General features: G+C 43.7%; 1 protein-coding gene across 6 annotated transcripts in view; it reads left to right on the top strand.

The window, feature by feature from the left end:
- Positions 1-24,755, top strand: part of nr2c1 (nuclear receptor subfamily 2, group C, member 1) — a 145,586-nt gene that overhangs the window by 92,871 nt on the left and 27,960 nt on the right. For 3 of the 6 annotated variants that reach the window (XM_078420042.1, XM_078420043.1, XM_078420048.1), the window contains 9 exons: positions 3,131-3,358; positions 5,620-5,704; positions 8,596-8,775; positions 8,851-9,016; positions 10,874-10,967; positions 11,071-11,255; positions 14,506-14,680; positions 19,087-19,208; positions 23,079-23,254. In XM_078420042.1, coding sequence (XP_078276168.1) covers positions 3,131-3,358; positions 5,620-5,704; positions 8,596-8,775; positions 8,851-9,016; positions 10,874-10,967; positions 11,071-11,255; positions 14,506-14,680; positions 19,087-19,208; positions 23,079-23,254 — 1,411 coding nt within the window. The remainder of the gene's footprint in view (positions 1-3,130; positions 3,359-5,619; positions 5,705-8,595; positions 8,776-8,850; positions 9,017-10,873; positions 10,968-11,070; positions 11,256-14,505; positions 14,681-19,086; positions 19,209-23,078; positions 23,255-24,755) is intronic. The other 3 variants (XM_078420046.1, XM_078420044.1, XM_078420045.1) reach the window with 3 other exon arrangements.

The following is a 24,755-nucleotide window of genomic DNA, read 5'->3' as shown; positions in this document are numbered from 1 at the left end:
TGATATTTGTATAGCTGTTATTAGTTGGTTGGCAGGGCCTTGGAGGGACAAAGAACATGTTTCTCTGCTGGATGACCGTATGATTCTGAATACTCAGAAAGGAATTCCTGTTTGAAAAGTTTACTAGAGTCCTTGGAGTAGGTTTAAGGTGAAGGGGAAAAGATTTATTAGGAATCTGAGAGGTAACTTTTTCACACAAAGGGTGGTGGGTGTATGGAACAAGCTGCCAGAGGAGGTAGTTGAGGCAGGGACTATTCCAACATTTAAGAAACAGTTAGGCAGGTACATGGATAGGACAGATTTGGAGTGATATGGGCCAAATACGGGCAGGTGGGATCAGTGTAGCTGGGACATGTTGGCCGGTATGGGCAAGTTGGGCCGAAGGGCCTGTTTCCAAGCTGTATCACTCTATGACTCTGAGTAGGTAACTAGCAGTGTATGCAAATAAAGGCGAACAAGTCAATATAGTGCAAATAAATTTCCCAAAGGCATTTGATAAGGTACCATATAAGGTACCAAGATTACAACAGAACAATTCTTGGTATTGAGGTGAGTAAAGTAGAATGGAGAAAACAGAGCTTTTCTTCAGAACAGTTGCTTTCAGACCAACAAAGTAAATAGTGGAGTATCACAGGGATCACTGCAGTGACATCAGTTATTTACATGTAATATTAATGACTTAGAAGGGGGAATTAAGTGTATTTCATCCAATTTTGCTGCAGTATGAAAATAGATGCAAAATTCAATTGTGAGTAGGACACTAAGAACCTTGATGGAACATTGACTAAGTAGAAAGAAGCAGCTGATGGAGTACAGTGTGGGGAAATCAGGTTATTTGCTTTGGTAGGAAGTGTAGAAGATGATAGACAGTGCAGTGAGACGAAAGAATGCTGTTGTTCAGAGAGCCGAGTGTCCTGCAGGCAACCAAACTTTATACGCAGGTATAAAGTTGATGAAGTCCATGAGTTCTGCATGGGTGCAGGAGGTAGCACCGATGCAGTCATCAATGTAACGGAGATAGAGTTTGGGGACAGGGCCAGTGTACGCCTGGAACAGGGATTGTTCAACGTACCCTATAAAGAGACAGGCATAGCTGGGGCCCATGCGGGTGCCCATAGATACGCCTTGGACTTGGAGGAAGTGGGAGGAGTGGAAGGAGAAGTTTTGAGGGTGAGGACCAGCTCCGCTAGGTGGAGTAGAGTGTAAGTAGAGGGAAATTGGATGGTTCTGCGGTCGAGGAAGAAACGGAGGGCTTTAAGGCCTTCCTGGTGGGGGATGGAGGTGTAGAGTGACTGACCGTCCAAAGTAAAGATGAGGGAGTGGGGGCTCGGAAAGCGGAAGTCATTAAAGAGACGAAGGACATGTGAGGTATCTTGGACATAGGTTGGGACATATTGGACCAGGTGGGATAGGATGGAGTTGATGTATGTAGAAATCATTTCCGTGGGACAGGAGCAGGCAGAAACAATGGGTCTGCCAGGGCAGTTGTATTTGTGGATTTTGAGGAGAAGGTGAAAATGGGCTGTGTGGGGCTGGGAAACTTTCAGGTTGGAGGCTGTGGAAGGCAGACAGCCAGAAGTGATGAAATCAGTTATGGTGTTTGAGATTAAGGCCTGGCGCTCATTTGCTAAGATTATACCTGGTAATCTTAATCAGGAACAGAAAGGTTCTCTAGATTGATTTGTGCACTAAAGGGTTTGTTTTCTGAATGGTTGAAGAGAATAGATGTTAGCTGTCTAGAGTTTGGAAGAGAGGATGATGATTGTATTTGATGCCCTCGGGTGCGAGTTCATGAGAGGAGAATCTCAAAACACCTTCATAGTCTTGTGGGAAAAGATAAAAAGTAATTTCTTAGGATTGTGAATGTTCAGAATTTTATTTTTACCCCAGAAAGGTGTGACCACTGAGCCATTGAGTCTATTGAAGGTTGAGATTTTCATGGGGAAATCATGTATTATAGCAGTTGGGCTGGGATGTGGAGTTGGGGGCCACTGATGGGTCCAGCCATGATCTTTTTGAATGGCGAAGCAGGATAAAAGGACAGTGTGGTCTGCTATGCCTCTTTTTCATATGTTCTCAGGGAAGACTTTACCATGATTGGCGAGTATACCACACTAAATTGAAAAGGGCAAATAAATTGTTATTTCGCCTTAAGAATACATGCTCTGGAGAGTAGAAAAGCAGAACATAAATGGGAGAAACCTTTCATGCAGATAGGCTGTGCAATTTAAAAAAAAAGTTGAGTGCTGGTGATATGAACCAGCAAGTAGAGGAGGGAGCAATTGGAAAGTTGATACAGGAAGGGATGTGTTTGGTGGTTTCTTCACAAAACAAGAGCTCATGGTTACTGGTGAATTTAAAAGCTGGTGGACGTGGTGAGGACAGTAGACCTCTGAAAGTTCTGTGACGGAGGGACAAAATTAACAAAATGTACAGGGTGGAACATACGTTCGTGGGGCATGTTAAGTACAGAGAGAAACCTCAGTTAAGTCTTAAGGAAGTCGCAGAAGCAACACTGCTGCAGAAGATAATGTTGCGAGATCAGGTGGTGCAAGCTGGGAGAAGAATGGAGAACTGGATGAATGGAACGCTTATGGAAAGTGGGATGGAAGGACATTTTGGGTCAGGGTAAGTGAGGGGCCATTGATTATGTAATGGATATCGATCACTAATCTATTCCCCACAAAATTATTGAAAATGTGAGGGGAGGAAAATGTCAAAGGTGAACCATGTGAAGAAAAGAGGGAGAGAAAATGGTAGCAAAGTTGATGATGCTTTCCACGGAGAGGAGAACATTTTACTGAACCAAAAAAGGGAGAGGGGTTAGATCCAGAAGAACTGGAGCAGAGAGCATTGCATGCATCTGACGGTGGCAAAGAAAGCTGGGATCCATAAGAAGCAAGGTCGAAATTTGGCTGTTTTGAGCTTTGGAGTGTGTGGTCACAGAGGGAGAATCTCTGGAGATGGGGGTCAGTGACAGTTTGGGAAACAATTTCTTAAAAGGTTGTGTGTGGATGATGGAATGAGGAGTGTTGAAGTAGGTAGTGAAGCAAAGTTCCAGAGGGCACCATTAGATTGTTTTCCTCTGTGTCCTATGATAAGCTGCCAAATGATGTGTTTGTAATTGTAGATTGTGACTGATCAGCAGACGGGCCAAAAGATTCAGATTGTCACGTCGATGGATCATGGTGCAAACAAGCAATTCATATTAACAAATTCAGATGGCACAACCTCGAACAAAGTGATATTAGCCCGGCCTGACTCAGGACAAGGAAAGGTCATCTTGGCCACACCTGACTCTGCTGGCCTCAACCAGCTCATCTTCACATCTCCCGATGGATCAGCGCAACACATACAGGTAGAGTGGCCGTAAATTGTACTATGCAGTGTGTGGTGACCTTTGGAACCTGAAAACTTTGTACATGCCTGTTATGTAATTAAAGCATTGAGTTTGTTTGTTTTTTACCACAATCTAGCCGTTCCAACTTTCCTTGGGTTTCTATTTTTAAATCTTTATTCCCGGGTCTGGGTGTTACGGGCAAAATTAGCATTCTATTCTCCAGAGTCAGACGGTAAAGAAAACAGATAAACATTAGTGTTTGCAATATCCTAAAGGCTTTATTGAGACTAACTTTTAAATATATTTTTTTAGTGTTTTTTTCCAAAAGAGCATTATATTATTAAAAGCCACTGAAATAATTTTGGTTAGTAGAGTTGATACTTGACTGGTGGATTGTTTCCTTGTTTGTTCAGTCTGGTATCTGTGTTCATTCCCGCTGGGATAACTAATAGACAGTTGATCGAAACCTCACTTAAACATAGAACAGTACAGCACAGGAACAAGACCTTCGGCCCTCAACGTTTGTGCCAAACATGGTGCCAAGATACACTGATCTCATCTGCCTGCACATGATCCCGATCCCTCCATTCCCTGCAAATCCATGTGCGTGTCCAAAAGCCTCTCTCTTCTCTCACTTCCATTCTTCCTATCGTCTTGAAAATCAGATCATTTTATAGGGCTCTCAGATTCTTCCTCCTACAATCGTTGGGCTTTTAAAACACAAACTGGAGTGCTACCAGCAATCTCCATCCTGATTTACTTTGTACACTTAATATCCTTTGTTTTTGCTGAACTCCAAACTTTGACTTTTTCAGATTTGGTAAAAAAGGAAGCGTTTATGGGGTGCTGGAGAGTTGAGAATGTTAAAGGATTGACATGTCCGTTGCTGGGTATACAGTATTGGACAAGTAATCCAATAATCCAGAGGACAAGAATTAAAATCACACTTGCTAGGCGGAAATAAAAATCATCCATATTTGAAAAAAAAATTAAAAGATTGGTATTTGGGGAGAATAAAAAGCTAATTCTATAACTGCCTTTCCAAAAAAAGGAAATTGGCCATTATGTCTCTCGTATGAAAATAGACACAGTGCTAGAGTAACTCAGTGGGTCAGGCAGCATCTCTGGAGAATTTAGATTTCCCTCATTGTCAGACTGAAGAAGGGTCCCAATCTGAAACGCCACATCTATGTTCTCCAGAAATGCTGCCTGACCTGCTGAATTACTCCAACACTTTGTGTCTTTTGTTTTTGTAAACCAGCATCTTCAGTTCCTTGTTTAAGCCTCTTTGGAGAACATGGGTAGATGACGTTTCTCGTCAGGACCCTTCTTCAGTCACCTATCCATGTTCTCCAGAGATGCTGCCTGACCTGCTGAATTACTCCAGCACTCTGTATCTTTTTTTTATGAACCAGCATCTGCAGTTGCTTGTGTCTCCATATCTAAATTATAATGTATTCAAGAGAGAGTTAGATATAGCTCTTAGAGCTAACGGAATCAAGAGATATGGGGAGAAAGCAGGAACGGGGTACTGATTTTGGATGAACAGCCATGATCATATTGATCATGTGTGTCTATTTTCACATCAGTCTGAAGAAGGGTCTCGACCCGAAACATCACCCATTCCTTCTCTCCTGAGATGCTGCCTGACCCGCTGAATTACTCCAACATTTTGTGTGTACCTATGATCATATTGAATGGCAGTGCTGGCTCGAAGGGCCGAATGGCCTACTCCTGCACCAACTTTCTATGTTTCTATGTGTGACTTTGCTCTTAGTCAACTCCTAACTCTTCTAGGAATTGGCAAAGCAGACCAACCAACTGACTTGCCTTCTCAGGGCCACAAGGATTGTCCAAGAAATGTCAGCCTACCCAGCACATACTGAAAAATTACATAAGAAAAAATTCCCCCTTGGCAGTGCTGATCACAGCACAGACTTGATGGTTCAAATTTGGTGGTGAACAATTAATCTGTGGATAACATTATGTGTCTAAACTTTTCCCTGCCTAAACTTCACGTGAGTAACTTGAGAGTAACTGAGTTTACCAAACTGCAGGGACTTATTTTAAAAATAATTGAAAGCTTAGATAGTGCAGCTGATAGAGGTTCCACTTGGAACTTGTTCAGATCTGTATCATAACTCGGTCAAAGCCATAACAGGAAGTTACATATCCAGGTTTTGTATTGCAGCTGAATGTATGGTGAAAACTGCAGAATTTCTGGCCTTGGTTTGCCCTGCATGTTTTTTTTAAACATATTGATATTTTCATCTCTGTAGATTGTAACTGATGCATCTTCAGCTGAGCAAAGTGCAGTCAAGCCTCCACTGGAGTTCTGTGTAGTTTGTGGTGACAGAGCATCGGGTAAGAAATGGTTGCTTTAAATTCTGACTTTTATTTAAAGATAGCGGCACGGTGGCACAGCGGTAGAGTTGTTGCCTTTTAGCACCAGAGTCTCGAGTTCAATCCTGACTCAGGGAGGTTCTCCCCGTGACCTGTGTGGGTTTTCTCTGGGTGCTCCGGTTTCCTCTCACACTCCAAAGATGATAGGGGTTTGTAGGTTAATTGACTTTGGTATAATTGTAAATTGTTCTTAGTGTGTAGGATAGTGTTAGTGTACGGGAATCGCTGGTTGGTGTGGACTCCGTGGGCCAAAGGGCCTATTTCCACACTGTATCTCTGAACTAAACTAAACTAAAGCTTGCGTTGGATCACACACGTTTATTCACAATGATATCCTTCAATGCAGGTGATGGTTTGACATTATAAATCTGGAGATTCGTAAAGCTGATTCCTTCTCATTGGATACCTAACATGAAAGTCAATAATCTAGTTAGCAACCATTGTCCTTAGAAAGTGATGATGTCCTTTGGGGAAATAAGAACAATTATATTTGAGATTCAGTATCTGTTGGCAATCTGCTACCAAAACTCTGATCAAGTACTTGATTCTGTTCTGAAGATCCCTGAGAGAGTGGTAAAGTAAAAAAGTGCACTAAATGTGGTAGCAAGGGGAAAGAAAACAAAAAAAAAACACAAAGTGCTAGAGGAACTCAATGGTCAGCTGATTGATCAGCACGAAGGAGATTGCGAACCATGTACCTGGTACCAAGACAGCAACCTTTCCCTCAATGGCAGCAAGACAAAGGAGAGTGATCGACTTCAGTAAGCAAAGCTGTACACATACATTGACAGCCGAAATTGATATTCTTGAAAGGTCCAAGTTCTCAGGAATAAATATCACCAGCAATTTGTTCTGGAACACCCATATTGAAGCAATGGCCACCAAAGCCTTACTTCCTCAGAAGGGTTAGGAAGTTTAGCATGTCCCCAATAACCTCACCAACTTCTACAGATGTGCTGTGGAAAGCATTTTATCGGGATGCATCACAGCATGGTTCCTTATTCCCTCTGAACAGAGGAGCCAATTGAAAGTCACCCACATGGGAAACTCTATTCAATGCATTGCAATAACAAGGCCATCTAAATCGGTCATTTTAATTTCCAGAAATACTGATCACAAATTTAGAAAAGCGTTTACTGAAATTGAATGGGCAAACTTTTTTTTAATGTAGTTTTGAATGAAATACAAACGGAATTTGTGTGTTGTTTGGGTCAGCAGCCTACACTTTGGAATGCTGGATTTCTATACTTGGGATCAATGTTCTGTTACTATACAGTTCTACGTTTAGTTTAGTGATACAGCGCGGAAACAGACCCTTGGGTCCACCGAGTTCGCGCAGACCTGTAATCCCTGCACACTAACGCTGTCCTACCACACACTGGGGATAATTTACATTTATACCAAGCCAATTAACCTACAAACCTGTATGTCTTTGGAGTGTGGGAGGAAACCGAAGCATCCAGAGAAAACCCACCCGGTCACAGGGAGAACGTACAAACTCCGTAAAGACAGCAACTGTGGTCAGGATCGAACACCAGGGTCTCTGGTGCTGCAAGGCAGAAACTCTACCACTGCGACAATGTGCCACCCTAAACTCTACCTGGAGTCATTGGAGAAGTTCAATATACTTTGTGATTAGATCTCTAGGTTCTGGCAGGGGTTGACTGGGTGCAGACAGAGAGCATGTTTGCTTTTGTGGGTAGTTTAGTTTAGAGATACAACGCGGAAACAGGCCCTTCAGCCCACCGGGTCCACGCCGACCAGCGATCCCCGCACACTAACACTATCCTACACACACTAGGGACAATTGTTTTTACATTTACCAAGCCAATTAACCTACAAACCTGTACGTCTTTGGAATGTGGGAGGAAACCGAAGATTTCGGCGAAAACCCACGCAGGTCACGGGGAGAACATACAAACTCCGTACAGGCAGCACCCGTAGTCGTGATCGAACCCGGGTCTCCGGCGCTGCATTTGCTGTAAAGCAGCAACTCTACCGCTGCGCCACCGTGACCATGTTTATAGCTAGGGTAGTTTTGGAAGAATGGGTTGCCCGTTTAAGACTGACAGGGCAACGTTTTTTCCTGAGGGTCATGAATATTTGGAATTCTTGATTTGGAGAACTTTTGTGGTAAAAGTTGAGCCTATTCAAGGCTGTGAGTGACAAACATTTCAATTGCACAGGTTTATGGAGATGGGGGAAAGTGGTGTCGAAGCCAGAATTTGGATGGACCGTCGTCTTATTAAACAGCAAAGCAGACTTGAAGGACCAATTGGCCTCCTCCTGTTCCTTGTCCTCTATCCTTGTTACCTGCTGGAGTATTTTTCATGTGAAATATAGGTATTTGACACAAAATGTGCAGTAACTCAGCTAGCTAGGCAGCATCTGTGGAGAAGAGGAATAGGTGACGTTTTGAGTCGGGGCCCCTTCTTCAGACTGAGAGTCAGGGGAGAGGGAAACTCGAGGCATTAAGAGGTGCAGAAGAGATCAGAGCCGATACTGCTGACCAATGCTCCCACAATAGTTAATTGTTGGCTGTGGAGGAGGAGATAGCAAGGGGAGACGAACTGTAAAACTAACAGGACGGCTAGAGTGGGGGAGGGACAGATGTCCCGAACCAAAACGTCACCTATTCCTTTTCTCCAGAAATGCTGCCTGACCTGCTGAGATACTCCCAACATTTTGTGTCTATCTGCAGTGTAAAGCAGCATCTGCAGTTCCTTCCTATACATGGGGTATTTGACAGTTCTATTTAGCTGATTATAACCATCATTCCATTTTGAAGAATCGTTTGTATTTATACTGGGAAGTTCATCTGATTTTTGTTTTTGTTTTCCCCAACTTTTTAGGACGTCATTATGGGGCAGTGAGCTGCGAAGGTTGCAAAGGCTTCTTCAAAAGAAGTATAAGGAAGAACTTAGTGTACGTCTGCAGAGGGTCGAAGGACTGCGTGATTAACAAGCACCACAGAAACCGCTGCCAGTACTGTCGGTTGCAGAGATGCCTGGTACTGGGAATGAAGCAGGATTGTAAGTGTAGCCCCGTACCACCGGACGATTATATCTCGAGCCCATTCCAGTGGATTAACCGTAAATGGTTAACAGCATTTGCTTTTTCAATAGCTGTGCAGTGTGAGCGGAAACCCATCGAAGTTTCCCGAGAAAAGTCAGCAAATTGCGCAGCGTCGACAGAAAAGATTTACATCAGGAAAGATTTGCGTAGTCCTTTGGCCGCAACGCCAACGTTTGTAACCGACAAGGAAAGTGCAAGGTAACATTTCAAGCTGAAGGAGAATTAAACCGGAAAATAATCCAGTGTTGCAACAACACTCCGGTTTAGACCCAAAGCTTTGACCGAAAATTTTCACTGTTTGTATTTCTTCGTTATCACCTCATCCCCAGTCAACAATGGACCATTGTGGGTTCCACCTTCCCTGAGTCATCGATGCAGGCTCTGCTTTGTTCTGTACCTTCCCATACCTCTAGTCTTACCCCCTCCCTGACTCTCAGTCTCGACCCAAAATGTCACCTATCCATTTCTCCAGAGATGCTGCCTGACCCACTGAGTTACTCCAGCATTTTGTGTCTATCTTCTGACCAAAACTGATGTTGGGAAGAGGGCCTGTGTTTTTTTTTAATAAACTGTTACTTTTATTAATATAGATCATGTTTGAGGTTAAAGTGATGATTGGAATAATGAAGATAGTTCAATCTCTTCATTTGTTACGAAGCAAGCAATACAGAGATGTTCAACGTTTTTGTTGCCTAAAATTGCACACTTTCTACTGCGGATTTGCTTCCCATTTGTGGGAAAATGATCGATTTCAAACCGCAGCAAAATCTTATTTTGAGGATTGGTTTTAGAATGTAGTTGTACAGTGCCAACATGTCCCATCTACTCTAGTCCATCCTGCCTGCGTTCGGCCCATATACCTCCAAACCTGTCCTATCCATGTACCTATCCATCCAAACCTGTCCTATCCATGTCTGAAGAAGGGTCTCGACCCGAAACGTGAGTCTGAAGAAGGGTCTAGACCCGAAACGTCACCCATTCCTTCTCTCCCGAGATGCTGCCTGACCTGCTGAGTTACTCCAGCATTTTGTGAATAAATCGATTTGTACCAGCATCTGTAGTTATTTTCTTATACTATCCATGTACCTGTCAAAATGTTTGTTAAATGTTGTGATATTACCTGCCTCATCTACCTCCTCTGGCAGCTCGTTCCATACGCCTACACCCTTTGCGTGAAAAGGTTATCCCTCAGGTTCCTATTAAACCTTTCCCCCCTCACCTTAAACCTACGTCCTCTGATTCTCGATTCCCCTACTCTGGGCAAGAGACTCTTGTGCATCTACATCTGTGATTTCTCCTGCCCTCCTGCTCTACGACCACATTTTGACCCAGACTCGCTACCACAGCCACATCTGCTTTCTTGGGACACTCCCAGTCTGACCTTTCTGTCATGGGCCTCCTCCTTTGCCATAGTGAGGCCCACCGGAAATTGGAGGAACAGCACCTCATATTTCGCTTGGGCAGCTTGCAACCCAGCAGTATGAACATTGACTTCTCCAACTTTAGATAGTTCCTCTGTCCCTCTCTTCCCCTCCCCCTTCCCAGATCCCCCACTGTCTTCCTGACTCCACCTATATCCTTCCTTTGTCCCGCCCCCCTGACATCAGTCTGAAGAAGGGTCTCGACCCGAAACGTCACCTATTCCTTCTCTCCTGAGATGCTGCCTGACCTGTTGAGTTACTCCAGCATTTTGTGAATAAATACCTTCGATTTGTACCAGCATCTGCAGTTATTTTCTTACACTATCTGTGCATCTACCCGATCAATTTCTCTCATGATTTTGTACACCTCTATAAGATCACCCCTCATGCTCCTGCGCTCCAAGGACTAGAGTCCCAGCCTGCTCAACCTCTCCCTATAGCTCAAACCCTCGAATCCTGGCAACATACTCGTAAATCTTCCTTGCACCCTTTGCAGCTTGACAACATCTTTCCGAAAGTAGTGATGAGGCAGTGGTATCTTAGTGGGGACAAAATTAATAGACTGACTATGAAAGAGTTTGCAAAGAAGGTTGTTGTATAACTGCAAATGCTTTTATTATTTTGTTTCACAAAGATCTGGAGGTCTTTTAGAGCCCGGAATGCTGGTAAATATCCAACAACCACTGATGAAGACAGAGAATGCAATGATACTCACTGCTGAGAACAAGGTGCGGTATGGTCCAGCCTACTGTGCTGAATTTCAGTGCCTGCCGTAATATCCAATGTATGGATAAAGAGTTGTTGTTTACCCTTGCTGTTGTGTTCTTTCAGATTGAGACCTGTCAGGGTGATTTGAGCACTCTCGCCAATGTGGTCACATCACTTGCAAACCTAAGCAAGTCCAAGGATCTGTCCCAAAGTAGTGCCGATTTGTCGGGGATAGATGCCCTAAGTAACGGTGATGCTTCTTTATCGGAAATGCAGCAGGATGACCAGTCTGCCAGTGATATTACCAGGTAATTATCAAACAAACTTCCATGAACGAGGAGCAAGGAGATGCCGTTCAGCCATGAGGGGGCTCCACCACTCACTACGATTGCAGCCTCAACTCCACATTCCCATCTGTCTGCAGTCATTTGCACTTTCTTACAGATGACGAACCTACCTATGTCCGCCCAAAAAACATTCAAACCCTATTGCCACTTGGCAAAGAGGGCGAAGAATATTTAAGATCAATTTGCAACATCTCTGCCTTAAACGAGTGACCCTTAATGCAAAATTTGTCTATAAAAGGAGGCATTCTCTCCATGTCCACCCTGTCCAGCCACCCCCTCCCTCAGATCTTGTGTGTTTCCTTTCACGTTCTTCTGAATTCTCGCAGATAGAAGCCGAGCCTGTTCAACTTCTCCTTATTAGAAAGTCCATTTATTCAAATATCAGTCGAATAAACTTTCCCTTAACTGCTTGCAATGTATTTACATCCTTCCTTAAGTAGGCTTACCAACAATGCTCCAATGTGCCATGTAACTGAAACATTACCCCTCCTTTTGTCTCCTTTTCTTCTCTCGCCTTTATTACCCATTTGCCAATCGCACCCCCTCACCTATATCCACCGATCACTTGCCAGGCTTTGTTCTGTCTTCATCTTTTCCAGCTTCCATCCCCCCCACCCCCCACCACAACAATTGGTCTGAAGAAGGGTCCCGACCCAAAACGTCGCCTGTCCATATCCTAGAGAATGCTAACTGACCCACTGAATTACTCCACCACTGTGTTCCACACAAGTTTCCAGCATCTACAGTTCCTGGCATCTCCATAACTTCCCTAGTTTCTATTGAATTCCTCTCAATATATAACATTCTGTTCAGTTTCAAGTCAAGTCAAGTCAAATTTATTTGTCACATACACATACTCGATGTGCAGTGAAATGAAAGTGGCAATGCCTGCGGGTTGTGCACAAAAATAATTACAGTTACAATAAATAAAGTTAATAAGTTACTAAACATAGCACAAAAAGTGTCGACAAAAATTTAGTCTCTGGGGTTATCAAAGTTGACAGTCCTGATGGCCTGTGGGAAGAAGCTCCGTCTCATCCTCTCCGTTTTCACAGCGTGACAGCGGAGGCGTTTGCCTGACCGTAGCATCTGGAACAGTCCGTTACTGGGGTGGCAGGGGTCCCTCATGATCTTGCTTGCTCTGGATCTGCACCTCCTGATGTATAGGTCCTGCAGGGGGACGAGTGTAGTTCCCATGGTGCGTTCTGCCGAACGCACTACTCTCTGCAGGGCCATCCTGTCCTGGGCAGAGCTGTTCCCAAACCAGACTGTAATGTTGCCGGACAGGATGCTCTCTACAGCCCCAGAGTAGAAGCAATGAAGGATCCTCAGCGACACTCTGAATTTCCTCAGTTGTCTAAGGTGGTAAAGGCGCTGCTTAGCCTTACCCACCAGTGCGGCAATGTGCGTTGCCCACGTCAGATCCTCTGCGATGCGGACTCCCAAGTATTTGAAACTGCTCACCCTATCCACAATAGACCCATTTATCTCCAGTGGCGTGTACGTCCTTGGATGTTTAGCCCTTCTGAAGTCCACAATCAGCTCCTTTGTTTTAGTGACATTCAAGAGGAGGCTATTGTCCTGACACCAGAGTGCCAGATCAGCCACCTCCTCCCGGTAGGCCTTCTCCTCGTTGTTGGAGATCCGGCCCACCACCACAGTGTCATCAGCAAACTTGATGATGGAGTTTGAGCTGAACCTGGCCCTACAGTCATGTGTGTACAGGGAGTACAGTAGGGGGCTAAGGACGCAGCCCTGGGGGGATCCTATGTTCAGGGTGAGGGAGCTAGATGTGTGTTCCCCCATCCTGACCACTTGGGGCCTGGCAGTGAGAAAGTCCAGGACCCAGGCACACAGAGGGGTGCTAAGCCCCTGAAACATTACCCCTCCTTTTGTCTCCTTTTCTTCTCTCGCCTTTATTACCCATTTGCCAATCGCACCCCCTCACCTATATCCACCGATCACTTGCCAGGCTTTGTTCTGTCTTCATCTTTTCCAGCTTCCATCCCCCCCACCCCCCACCACAACAATTGGTCTGAAGAAGGGTCCCGACCCAAAACGTCGCCTGTCCATATCCTAGAGAATGCTAACTGACCCACTGAATTACTCCACCACTGTGTTCCACACAAGTTTCCAGCATCTACAGTTCCTGGCATCTCCATAACTTCCCTAGTTTCTATTGAATTCCTCTCAATATATAACATTCTGTTCAGTTTCATAATTACTGATTGTTAAAAACGCTGAAATGAATAGCACATTTCATTGTAGGCATTTTAGTATGGTTTGGTTTAGAGATACAGCAGGGAAACGGGTCCTTCGGCCCACCGAGTCTACGCTGTCCATCACACTACGTCACCCAGTCCACTAGCCCAATCCTACACACTAGGGACAATTCACAATCTTTATCAATGCCAATTAACCTACAAACCCGTATGTCTTTGGAGTGTGGGAGGAACGTACAAACTCCGTACACACAGCACGTAGTGAGGATTGAACTCAGGTCTCTGACGCTGTCAGGCAGCAACTCTACTGCCGCGCCACCATGCCGCTTTTTTAAAATCTTTTAAACTATGTATATACTGTTCCTTTCTGACAATGAATATCTCTTGATAGTTTGGTATGCTGCAAATAATCAAATCCATGCCTTTTTGGCTATCTTGTTCAGAGATGGTTGTGTAACATTGTGCAACCAATGATTTACAAAAGTACTTCACAAAGCCCCTTCTCCGTCTATTACAAACAAAAAGCATGAAGTATTAAAACTAAGTGAGCCTATCGTAGTAAAAGAAAAAAATAATGCAGCTATCCAGGTCACTGAAGTAAAACCAAACAATCTGCCACCATTCTAAATTATGTTGGTGAGGTACTGTCTTAATAATTTAAAAAGTTAGCCTGCAGCACATGAGTGAAACCCTCTTCAGTCAGTTGATTCCTTGGGTCTTCAGAGTCTCAAGAAGGGTCTCAACCCAAAACATCACCCATTCCTTCTCTCCAGAGATGCTGCCTGTCCCGCTGAGTTACTCCAGCATTTAGTGTCTTATCTTCGGTGTAAACCAGCATCTGCAGTTCCTTCCTACACAGGTGATTCCTTTAGTTATGCTGTGTTTCTCACATTGCATTCGTTTTTTAAAATATTTGTTTTTTCAGAAATATGCCTGGCAACGTTAAATAAATAAAATATCTTTGCATTTTCTGACCATTGGTGTTTCAGGGCATTCGACACACTTGCAAAAGCACTGAATCCCGCAGAGGGAACAGCTGTCCAGAACTCAGCGGAGTGCATGGATACCTCAGGCACCAACATCCAGCTCATCAGTGGAGAGCAGTCCCTTCCCATCGTTGAAATTGAGGGTCCTCTTCTCAGTGATGTGCACGTTGCCTTCAAGGTAAGCTTATGTCCATTGCTTGTTCATTAAAATTACCGGATTTTAAGATACCTCTTTTTTTTTGCTTTAACTATTTCTTATAAAAGATGCGATACGGCTAAATTCTAGGACATCTTTTCACTATTTCTGATTTAAACATATTTCTCCAGAGTTTTCATCAGGTGCTTACAATCCTCTTGATACTGTATATCAGGCTCACTGATGTTCTCTGCCTTTTAAACTATTTCAGAATTCCAAAATGCCACACCTGTTTTTGTAGGTAGTTCTGTGTTCAACTGTGCACATTTATTTTTATTAATTAACCTGGAACTCTCTAATGCGTGGAGTGGTTGAGGTGTAGGAAGCTACAGGCAAAAAGCCAGATAACATGAAGGACACAGGACTACATGTATGAGTTGCTAAGATGGGAGGGACTCAAATAATGGCAAGTACAGAATTTATCAATAGAAAGTTGCATCATTTACTGTGTTCATTATTAACATGGTTAACAATAGCATTATAATTGAGGTAGATGGGAAAATTATTTCGGTCACTTTAATCAACATAATGAAATACCAATCCCTTTGAAGGGTAAGCAGGGGGGGATTGTGAGTGATGTGGCTTGGTAGAGTGGGTTTGGGGGTGAGGGGAGGGGGAGGAAAGACAGTCAAGAAAGAGAGTGGGTGCAGAAGGGGGAAGGAGGAGAGAGAGAGTCGGAGACTGCAAGGGAGTGAAATAGAGAATGAGAAGGGGTGAGTGACTTAAGGAGTAAGGGCATTTTGATTGTAGACGCAAAATACTGTAGTAACTCAGCGGGTCAGGCAGCATCTCTGGAGAGAAGGAATGGGTGACGTTTAGGGTCGAGACCCTTCTTCAGACTGAAGGGCATTTTGATAAATCTGTTTGACTAGCACTCTGCCTTCTTCCCATGCCGTCCACTCACACCCCACCCACTCACACCCCACCCACTCACACCCACCCACTCACACCCACCCACACCCACCCACTCACACCCACCCACTCACACCCCACCCACCCACTCACACCCACCCACTCACACCCCACCCACTCACACCCCACCCACTCACACCCCACCCACTCACACCCCACCCACTCACACCCCACCCACTCACACCCCACCCACTCACACCCCACCCACTCACACCCACCCACCCACTCACACCCACCCACTCACACCCCACTCACTCACACCTCACCCACTCACACCCCACCCACTCACACCCACCCACTCACACCCCACCCACTCACACCCCACCCCCATGCCGTCCACTCACACCACACCCTCTCACACCCCACCCACTCACACCTCACCCACTCACACCCCACCCCCTCCCTGTTTTGGTGTTTTGGAAACAGTTGTCAACAATGAATGGCTGATCACACAATGGTACATATCCCCATTTAGGCTTTACCATGTGTGCTCCCACGCTGTATTTGTATCCTTCCAAATGCATAAGCAGACCTGTGCTAGGTTCCTGTGTGTCATCCCTGCTCTCTGCATGGGTGATGAAAGACCACGGTACAGGCCCACTCGGCTTCTACTCATAAATAGATCAGTCAGTCCATGGCAGATTTGAGGCAAGACTTAGTCAAATGTTAAGAAAAACACAAGCTTACCAATGTTTCCCTTTTATCAACCCTTGAAAAAATAAACTTTGTATCTTTATGTAGCTTTTTTATAATTTCAAGACACCACATAATGCATTGTAGGCAACTAAGTATTTTTGTATTGCATATGGATTTAGTGCCAAATTATTATACATCTAAATGTTTCAATGAATTGATTAGATGTCTGCCCTCAAGTGGTATTAGTTGAGGAATTCATAAATTCATAACCACATTCTCCTGCCTTCTCCCCATAACCCCAGACACCCGTACTAATCAAGAACCTGCCAAACTCCGCTTTAAAAATATCTATTGGCTTGGCTTCCACAGCCGTCTGGCAATGAATTCTACAGATTCACCACCCTCTGACTAAAGAAATTCCTGCTCATCTCCTTCCGAAAGGAACTTCCTTTTATTCTGAGGCTGTATCCTCTGGTCCTAGACTCTCCCACTTGTGGAAACATCCTCCCCACATCCACTCTATCCAGGCCTTTCACAGATCAGGATTCTGCAAGGATTTGAAACATGGAAACATAGAAAGTAGGTGCAGGAGTAGGCCATTCGGCCCTTCGAGCCATTCAATATGATCATGGCTGATCATTCAGAATCAGTACCCTGTTCCTGCTTTTTCCCCATATCTCTTGATTCCGTTAGCCCTAAGAGCTATATCTAACTCCCTCTCGAATACATCATCCTCCTAAGATTCTCCTACTGCTGTGTCAGTTCGGGTCTTTGGACCTACAACACCAGAAGCAGCTGGAGTGCAACTCGCACACATGCCAACTGATTGAGAGATGTCTCACTGATTAGGATTTACGCAGATCATTCCTAGCTTAAATGTATTTTTCCTTCCATTTACCAAGTGATTGTTATCTGCCGGAAGCAGTGTCCTACCCATTCACTTTTCCAATGGTGGAACAGGATTGATGTGACTTCAACCAAAATAGCATTCAGCTTTTATATTTTGCCTCCTTAAACTTCATTTACTAAAGAGACTCAAGAGTCAAGAATGTTTAATTTTCATGTGCACTGGAACAGAACAATTAAATTCTTACTTGCTGTGGCTCTACTGGCACATTAACGCAACAACAAAACAAGACCGAGATGGATAGATTCTTGATTAGTACGGGTGTCAGAGGTGATGGGGAGAAGGCAGGAAAATGGGGTTAGGAGGGAGAGATAGATTAGCCATGATTGAATGGCGGTGAAGACTTGATGGGCTGAATGGCCTAATTCTGCTCCTATCACTTATGAACTTATGAAATAAACATACAATTATCTAATAAATTATCAGTAATAGTAGATAACCAGACCATAACAGTGCAAACTATAATACTTAGTGCAACCAAAACAAAGTCCATAGTAAATGGTTGCTGAGGAAGGTTGTGGTTGTGCAGCGTCGGTCAAGTGGCTGATTGTTGCTGAGGGAAGAGGTCACAGTTGTCAGGCTCCTGTACCCGCTTCCTGATGGCAGCAGTGAGAAGAGAGAATAGTCAGGGTGTTGTGGGTCTTTGATGATATTAGCTGCTTTGCTGAGGCAGATCCCTTCAATGACAGGGAGGTCAGTGCCCATGACGGACCGGCTAATGCCCGCCACCTTCTGCAGCCTCCTTCATTGCTGGACTTTTGAGTTGCCCAGCCAGTCCGTGATGCATCCAGACAGTATGCTGTCTACTGTACACCTGTTAAAGTTTGATAGAGTATTTGGCGATGTGCCGAATCTCCTCAATCTTCTGAGGAAGTACAACTCTAATAAAATGTTGAACCAATAGGCTGCTTAAACTATTTTGGTCCCTTAACTACAGGTAAAAGTCACTGAAAATGAGGAATTGGAGGCTTAGCTGTATAAATCGGATTTTCATGATCAGTGTGTCTGATTTTGATAATGGGGGCATCATTTCTAACTTGAAGTGGTTTAGTTTAGTTTGAAGATACAGTCCTGATCAGCCCACTGAGTCTGTGCAGACCAGCAATCCCCGCACACTAACACTACCCAACACATACTCGGGACAATTTTACATTTATACCAAGCCAATTAACCTACAAACCTGTACGTCTTTGAAGTGTGGGAGGAAAGCGAAGATCTAGGAGAAAACCAATGCAGGTCACGGGGAGAACGTACAAACTACGTACAGACAGCACTCGTAGTCAGGATCGAATCCGGCAGTCTGGTGCTATACTGCAGTAACTCTAGCCCTTGTGGTCTTGACTAATCCCCAAATTTACAAATAAACCTTTGCTGTAACAATCTGAATTTGAATTGCACAATGATGGACCTATTACTGTGGAATGAGTTGCAATCTTTTTGTATTGCATAATGTCACCACCATCTATTTTATGCTCTTGCATCTCTGGTATTAGATTACTTAAAAATCCTCATCAGACAGTTTACTCTATATGGTTGTATCCCTGAAACTGAACAATACCCATTGCTATAGAGTAAGAGTGTGCCCACCTTTACTATATGCTGAAGGCATTGCTTCTAAATGTGTAATGATTAATCTATCTTGAGCTTTATGGTTTTGCCAATGGTCCCTTGTGTATTTGTTCTGCTTTGTTTGACAAGTAGTGAGTTAAGACTGAGATATCAAGATGTCCATCGCATGCCCTAGATGATGTAATAGATTCAAATACTTATTCAACTAATCTAAGTGAGAAATCAGTTAGATTCTTGTCAAGAATGTGATTTGCATTTATTAATATTGTTGCCAGCTGCAAACTGCATTCCTTTACTACAAAATAAAACTTTGTAGTCATGGGATAACTTGATGTTCAAGTAAGTTCTTCTTTGTTCTCCGCAGCTAACAATGCCGTCACCAATGCCAGAGTACCTGAATGTGCACTATATCTGCGAGTCTGCATCGAGATTATTGTTCCTTTCCATGCATTGGGCAAGATCTATTCCAGCCTTCCAGGCTCTTGGGTTAGTGATCAAGTTTTAATAATCTTGTGTTTCAATTTGTCATTTATTGCTTATTGTGGCGTGTACGTATTTAGTTTCGTTTTTAGTTTAGAGATACAGGCCCTTCGGCCCACCGAGTCTGCACCGACCAGCGATCCTCACACATTAACACTACCCTACACACACTAGGGACATTTTTACATTTATACCAAGCTAATTAACCTACAAAACCTACACGTCTTGGGAGTATGGTAGGAAACCGAAGATCTCAGAGAAAACCCCACACAGGTCACGGGGAGAACGTACAAACTCCGTACAGACAGCACCCGTAGTCGGTTTCAAACCCGGGTCTCTGGCGCTGTAAGGCCGTAGCTCTACAACTACGTGCAGTGTTTCCATGCCGTGAGCTGCAGTGCATAGTTTTGTTCTCTCTGCAAATCTGCCTTGTCTCTGTAAGGCCACTGCACATGATACCATTCTGACTATTCGCTGGAATTTGCTTATAAATTTCAGGATCCAAATTAGCATTTTACAGTGTAACTATATTTTTGCATTTTTAATAAAAGTATGGATCCTTGATGGAAAATTAACTAAACACTTTTATAAGTTCAAGCAGATCAGTGGTTTGCAGGTACCTTTTCCAAGAGAATTCGTTATGGCAACCAATGTTGCACAGTGTCATGAATTAGGATTCAGAAGCTCGGTGTCCACCTATACACAGAGGGGTCCATCTTGACTCAAATCTCTATATACATGTCAGAAAATGTATAGAAGGTATCACAAAATACTGGAGTAACTCAGCAGGTCAGGCAGCATCTCTGGAGAGAAGGAATGGGTGATGACAGGTCGAGACCCTTCTTCAGACTGATGTCAGGGGGGGCAGGACAAAGAAAGGATATAGGTGGAGACAGGAAGATAGAGGGAGAACTGGGAAGGGGGAGGGGAAGGGAGGAACAGAGGAACTATCTAAAGTTAAAGAAGTCAATGTTCATACCACTGGGCTGCAAGCTGCCCAAGCGAAATATGAGGTGCTGTTCCTCCAATTTGCGGTGGGCCTCACTATGACACTGGAGGAGGCCCATGACAGAAAGGTCAGACTGGGAGGGGGAGTTGAAGTGCTGAGCCACCGGGAGATCAGGTTGGTTAAGGCGGACTGAGCGAAGGTGTTGAGCGAAACGATCGCCAAGCCTGTGTTTGGTCTTGCCGATGTAGAGAAGTTGACATCTGGAACAGCGGATACAATAGATGAGGTTGGAGGAGGTGCAGGTGAACCTCTGCCTCACCTGGAAGGACTGTTTGGGTCCTTGGATGGAGTAGTCAAAATATGTATAGTAGGTTTATATATACCCATTGCACAGACATAGGCTGTACTTGTCAGAATATTACATCGTCATAAAGTCATACAGTTCAGATGGGTCCTTTGGCCCAACATGTCCATGCCGACCATAAGTATCTGTCTATACTAACCCCATTTATCACCGTCCATGGCCTTCGGTTCCGTGAGAATTTAAGTGCTCATCCAGATACTTAAATGTTGGGGGAAAAAACTGCAGATGCTGGTTAAAATCGAAGGTAGACACAAAATGCTGGAATAACTTAGCGGGTCAGGCAGCAACTCGGGAGAGAAGGATTGGGTGGCCTTTTGGGTCGAGACCCTTCTTCAGACTTAAATGTTGTATGGCTCTCTGCCTTCACTGCCTACTGAGCAAGTGGGTCCAGTTTCCAACTAACTTCTGGGTGAAAAATGTCTTCATTTTAAACCTTCTAAACTTACTACCCCTTGCATTAAATCTGTCTTTTCTAGTTTTCTTTTTAAGGAGAAAAGGTTTGTACTATCTACCCTATTTGTGCCATTTACCTGCCCTATTTATGCCTCTTATACGTCTCTCAAGTCTCATTATAAAACCATTGTCTTAAAAGTTGTACCATAACCTCTGTTGGACCATACCATATTCTGTTGCCTGGCTAATGAACACGTAATAACACATGCCTCCTTCACCTCCTTATCTACTTGTAATGCTATCTTCAGAGATGTTTAAATTTGTACATCGTCCTTCTGTTCTCAATACAAGCAGTCACTGGTTACAAACGCCCAATTCATAGACATCCTTAAATATGCTCGAGTTCCTATAATATTATTATGTTTTAAACTCTGACATACCAACATCTGTTTCTTCCTACATGGGGTAGAACTGGATTCTTCTCTCTCCCTCTCCGTTTTTAATAATTGTTGGTTCTTATCAGTCTTGCGTTATTTTTGCTGCCTTTCATTACAGTACTTAGGAGGTATGGTTACTATATCAAGTGAATGTTGTTGATTTTTGAACTTATGGCAAAATCAACTTATAACAACAGAACCAATTCGTGACCCAGGAACTCACTAATACCCGATTGTTCATTTTATATGTCCGAGCCTTGTTAGCCCTCCCGAACTATACTTGCCAAGATTAAATTTGATCTGCCATTGCTCTGCGTGTCTTAGAAATTAATTAATTTTATCGTGACCAGAGGACATAGGTTTATGGTGAAGGGGAAAAGATTTAATAGGAATCTGAGGGGTAACTTTTTCACACAAAGGGTGGCGGGTGTATGGGGCAAGCTGCCAGAAGAGGTAGTTGAGGCAGGGACTATCCCAATATTTAAGAACCAGTTAAACAGGTACATGGATAGGACAGGTTTGGAGGGATATTGACCAAATGCTGACAGGTGGGATTAGTGTAGCTGGGACATGTTGGCCGGTGTGGGCAAGTTGGGCCGAAGGGCCTGTTTCCACACTGTATCACTCTATGACTCTGTATAGCCTAAAACTACCCACCTCACTACCAACAACACAACCATTTTTCATATCATCCAAATCATAATGATTTTATGATTGTAGCAAACAGTAACGGTTCCTGCACTGATCCCTGTGCTACACTACTCAAATTGGCTTCCTGTCACAAAAGCAACTTGCCCCCTATTTCCTGGCCAATTTTGGATCCAATTTGGCAACCTAGCTTGGATCCAAATGTTTCTAACCCTCTGGACCAGTTTTGCATGTGGGAATTTATTAACGAACTCACAGAAGTACATGTATACTCTATCATTTGCATTGCTTTCATGTATACTTATTGTTATCTCCTTGAAAAATGCAAATTGGTCAGACAGGAACTCCCTCTGTACATCAGCGAGACCAAACGCAGGCTCGGCGATCGTTTCGCTGAACACCTCTGCTCGGTCTGCCTAAACCTACTTGATCTCCCGGTTGCTAAACACTTTAACGCCCCCTCCCATTCCCAATCTGACCTTTCTGTCCTGGGCCTCCTCCATTGTCAGAGTGAGGCCCAGTGCAAATTGGAGGAGCAGCACCTCATATTTCGCTTGGGCAGCTTACACCCCAGCGGTATGAACATTGACCTCTCTAACTTCAAGTAACCCTTGCTTTCCTTCTCTCTCCATCCCCGCCCCCTTCCCAGTTCTCCGACCAGTCTTACTGTCTCCGACTACATTTTATCTCTGCTGTGTTGTTACCTTCACCCAACTAAAAATGATCTATTCTACATGTTCCTTGATCTCCATTCCCTTTGTTCTGTTTTCACACTTTCTACATCCTTATCTATACACTTCCTTATCTTTAAAAACCACCCACTCCCCTGACATCAGTCTGAAGAAGGGTCTCAACCCGAATCGTCACCCATTCCTTGTCTCCAGAGATGCTGCCTGTCCCGCTGAGTTACTCCAGCATTTTGCGCCTATCTTCGATTTAAACCAGCATCTGCAGTTCCTTCTTACACACCGATGGTTCATGGCAAAAAAACAAAAAAGTGAAGTTTTATTTATGATATAATGTTATTTCTTTATCATAATTTTATTGAGGACTAAGAATTTTAAAATGCTTATCTTTTTCCGCAGGCCGGACAATAATACAGCTTTGGTACGAGCTTGTTGGAATGAACTCTTTACACTTGGTCTTGCCCAGTGTTCCCAAGTGATGAATCTGTCAACCATACTCACAGCAATCGTAAACCACTTACAAACAAGTCTCCAGCAAGGTTGGCAGGGAGCTAATCTACAAACGGTTGATTCATGTGTGTTCAGAAATGCTGTATCATAGTATTATAGAGCATGTGTGTGCTGTGATTTGCTGTGCCGTTAAGTAATATCGTTGTGCCGGCTGTGAAATGTGATATGATGGATTAAGGTGGCATTTAAAATGCTGCTCTGATTAGTAATGCATGCATACTTTGCAGTTTTGTACCTCAGAGTTACAAAGCATGTCTATGCTCCCTATAAAATTCTGCATCTTGCTGTAATGCATGTGTGAGTTCTGGTGCTATGCCATGAACTAATAGTCCCCACGTGAGCACTGCAATGCCGTACGATCGGGTGGTACACGAAATGAAAATGTTTGTCTTCTAAATGTATGATGGTGTATCTGGGATTATAAAACGGCAAAGAGTAGTGGAAATCAAAACTGGGAGACAGCATAAACTATAGAGGGAAATAAATGGGGTAATAGGGATTTTAAATATATCATTTAAAAATCTTGTGTGGGTTATAAAGGACATTTCTGAAGTTTTTATAACAATGGAAGTGGTGAACGGTAATTTCAGCCCCTTAGAGACGTAAATGATAAAACAGAAGTGACTACATTCCCAAATAATGGCTTTGCGTCAGATCTCTCAGTACAGGAAGAGAATAAAGGAATCCATGTAAATAGAACAAAACATAGAGGAAAACAATAGATTTAATATTTAAATGATATTGGGAAAAAATAATGAGACTACTACCGTGGGCAGCACGGTGGCGCAGCAGTAGAGTTTCTGCCTCACAGCACCAGAGACCCGGGTTCCATCCTGAGTACGGGTGCTGTCTGTATGGAGTTTATACGTTCTCCCCGTGACTGCGTGGGTTTGCTCCGGTTTCCTTCCACACTGTAAAGACACACAGGTTTGTAGGTTAATTGGATTCTGTAAGTCGCTAAATTGTCCCTAGTGTGTACGATAGAGCTAGTGCACAGCGTGACCACCGGGTGGCACGGACTCGGTGGTCCAAAGGGTCCGTTTCCACGCTGTATCTCTAAATTAAACTAAACTAAACCTCTTGGTACAGGAAGAGATAAAGAAAGAAATATGAATAAACAAAATGGAGAGAATTTTTCATTTTAATATTAAAGGATATTTTTTTTAAATGAGACTACTGTAGACAAACTAAGGTTTCAATCTAGGAATGACCAAAGAAAAAAAATGTAGGTCCTATAAACCTCACCTCTCAACAATCACTTGATTTGGGAATTGTTCCATTGAAGTGGATGTCTGAAGTCATCTCGTTGTTTTAGAAGAGGTCACTAATTTTTTAGATTTAGAGATACAGCGTGGAAACAGGCCCTTCGGTCCACCGAGTCCGCGCCGCCCAGCGATCCCCGCACATTAACACTATCCTACACACACTAGGGACAATTTTTACATATTACCCAGTCACGGCACGGTAGCGCAGCGGTAGAGTTGCTGCTTTACAGCGAATGCAGCGCCGGAGACTCAGGTTCGATCCTGACTACGGGTGCTGCACTGTAAGGAGTTTGTACGTTTT

The sequence above is a fragment of the Rhinoraja longicauda genome, chromosome 23 (assembly GCF_053455715.1).
Source record: "Rhinoraja longicauda isolate Sanriku21f chromosome 23, sRhiLon1.1, whole genome shotgun sequence".
In the NCBI taxonomy this organism is placed as follows: domain Eukaryota; kingdom Metazoa; phylum Chordata; class Chondrichthyes; order Rajiformes; family Arhynchobatidae; genus Rhinoraja; species Rhinoraja longicauda.
The sequence above is the reverse complement of the archived record's forward strand: the minus strand, read 5'-3'. Positions and strand labels throughout refer to the sequence as shown.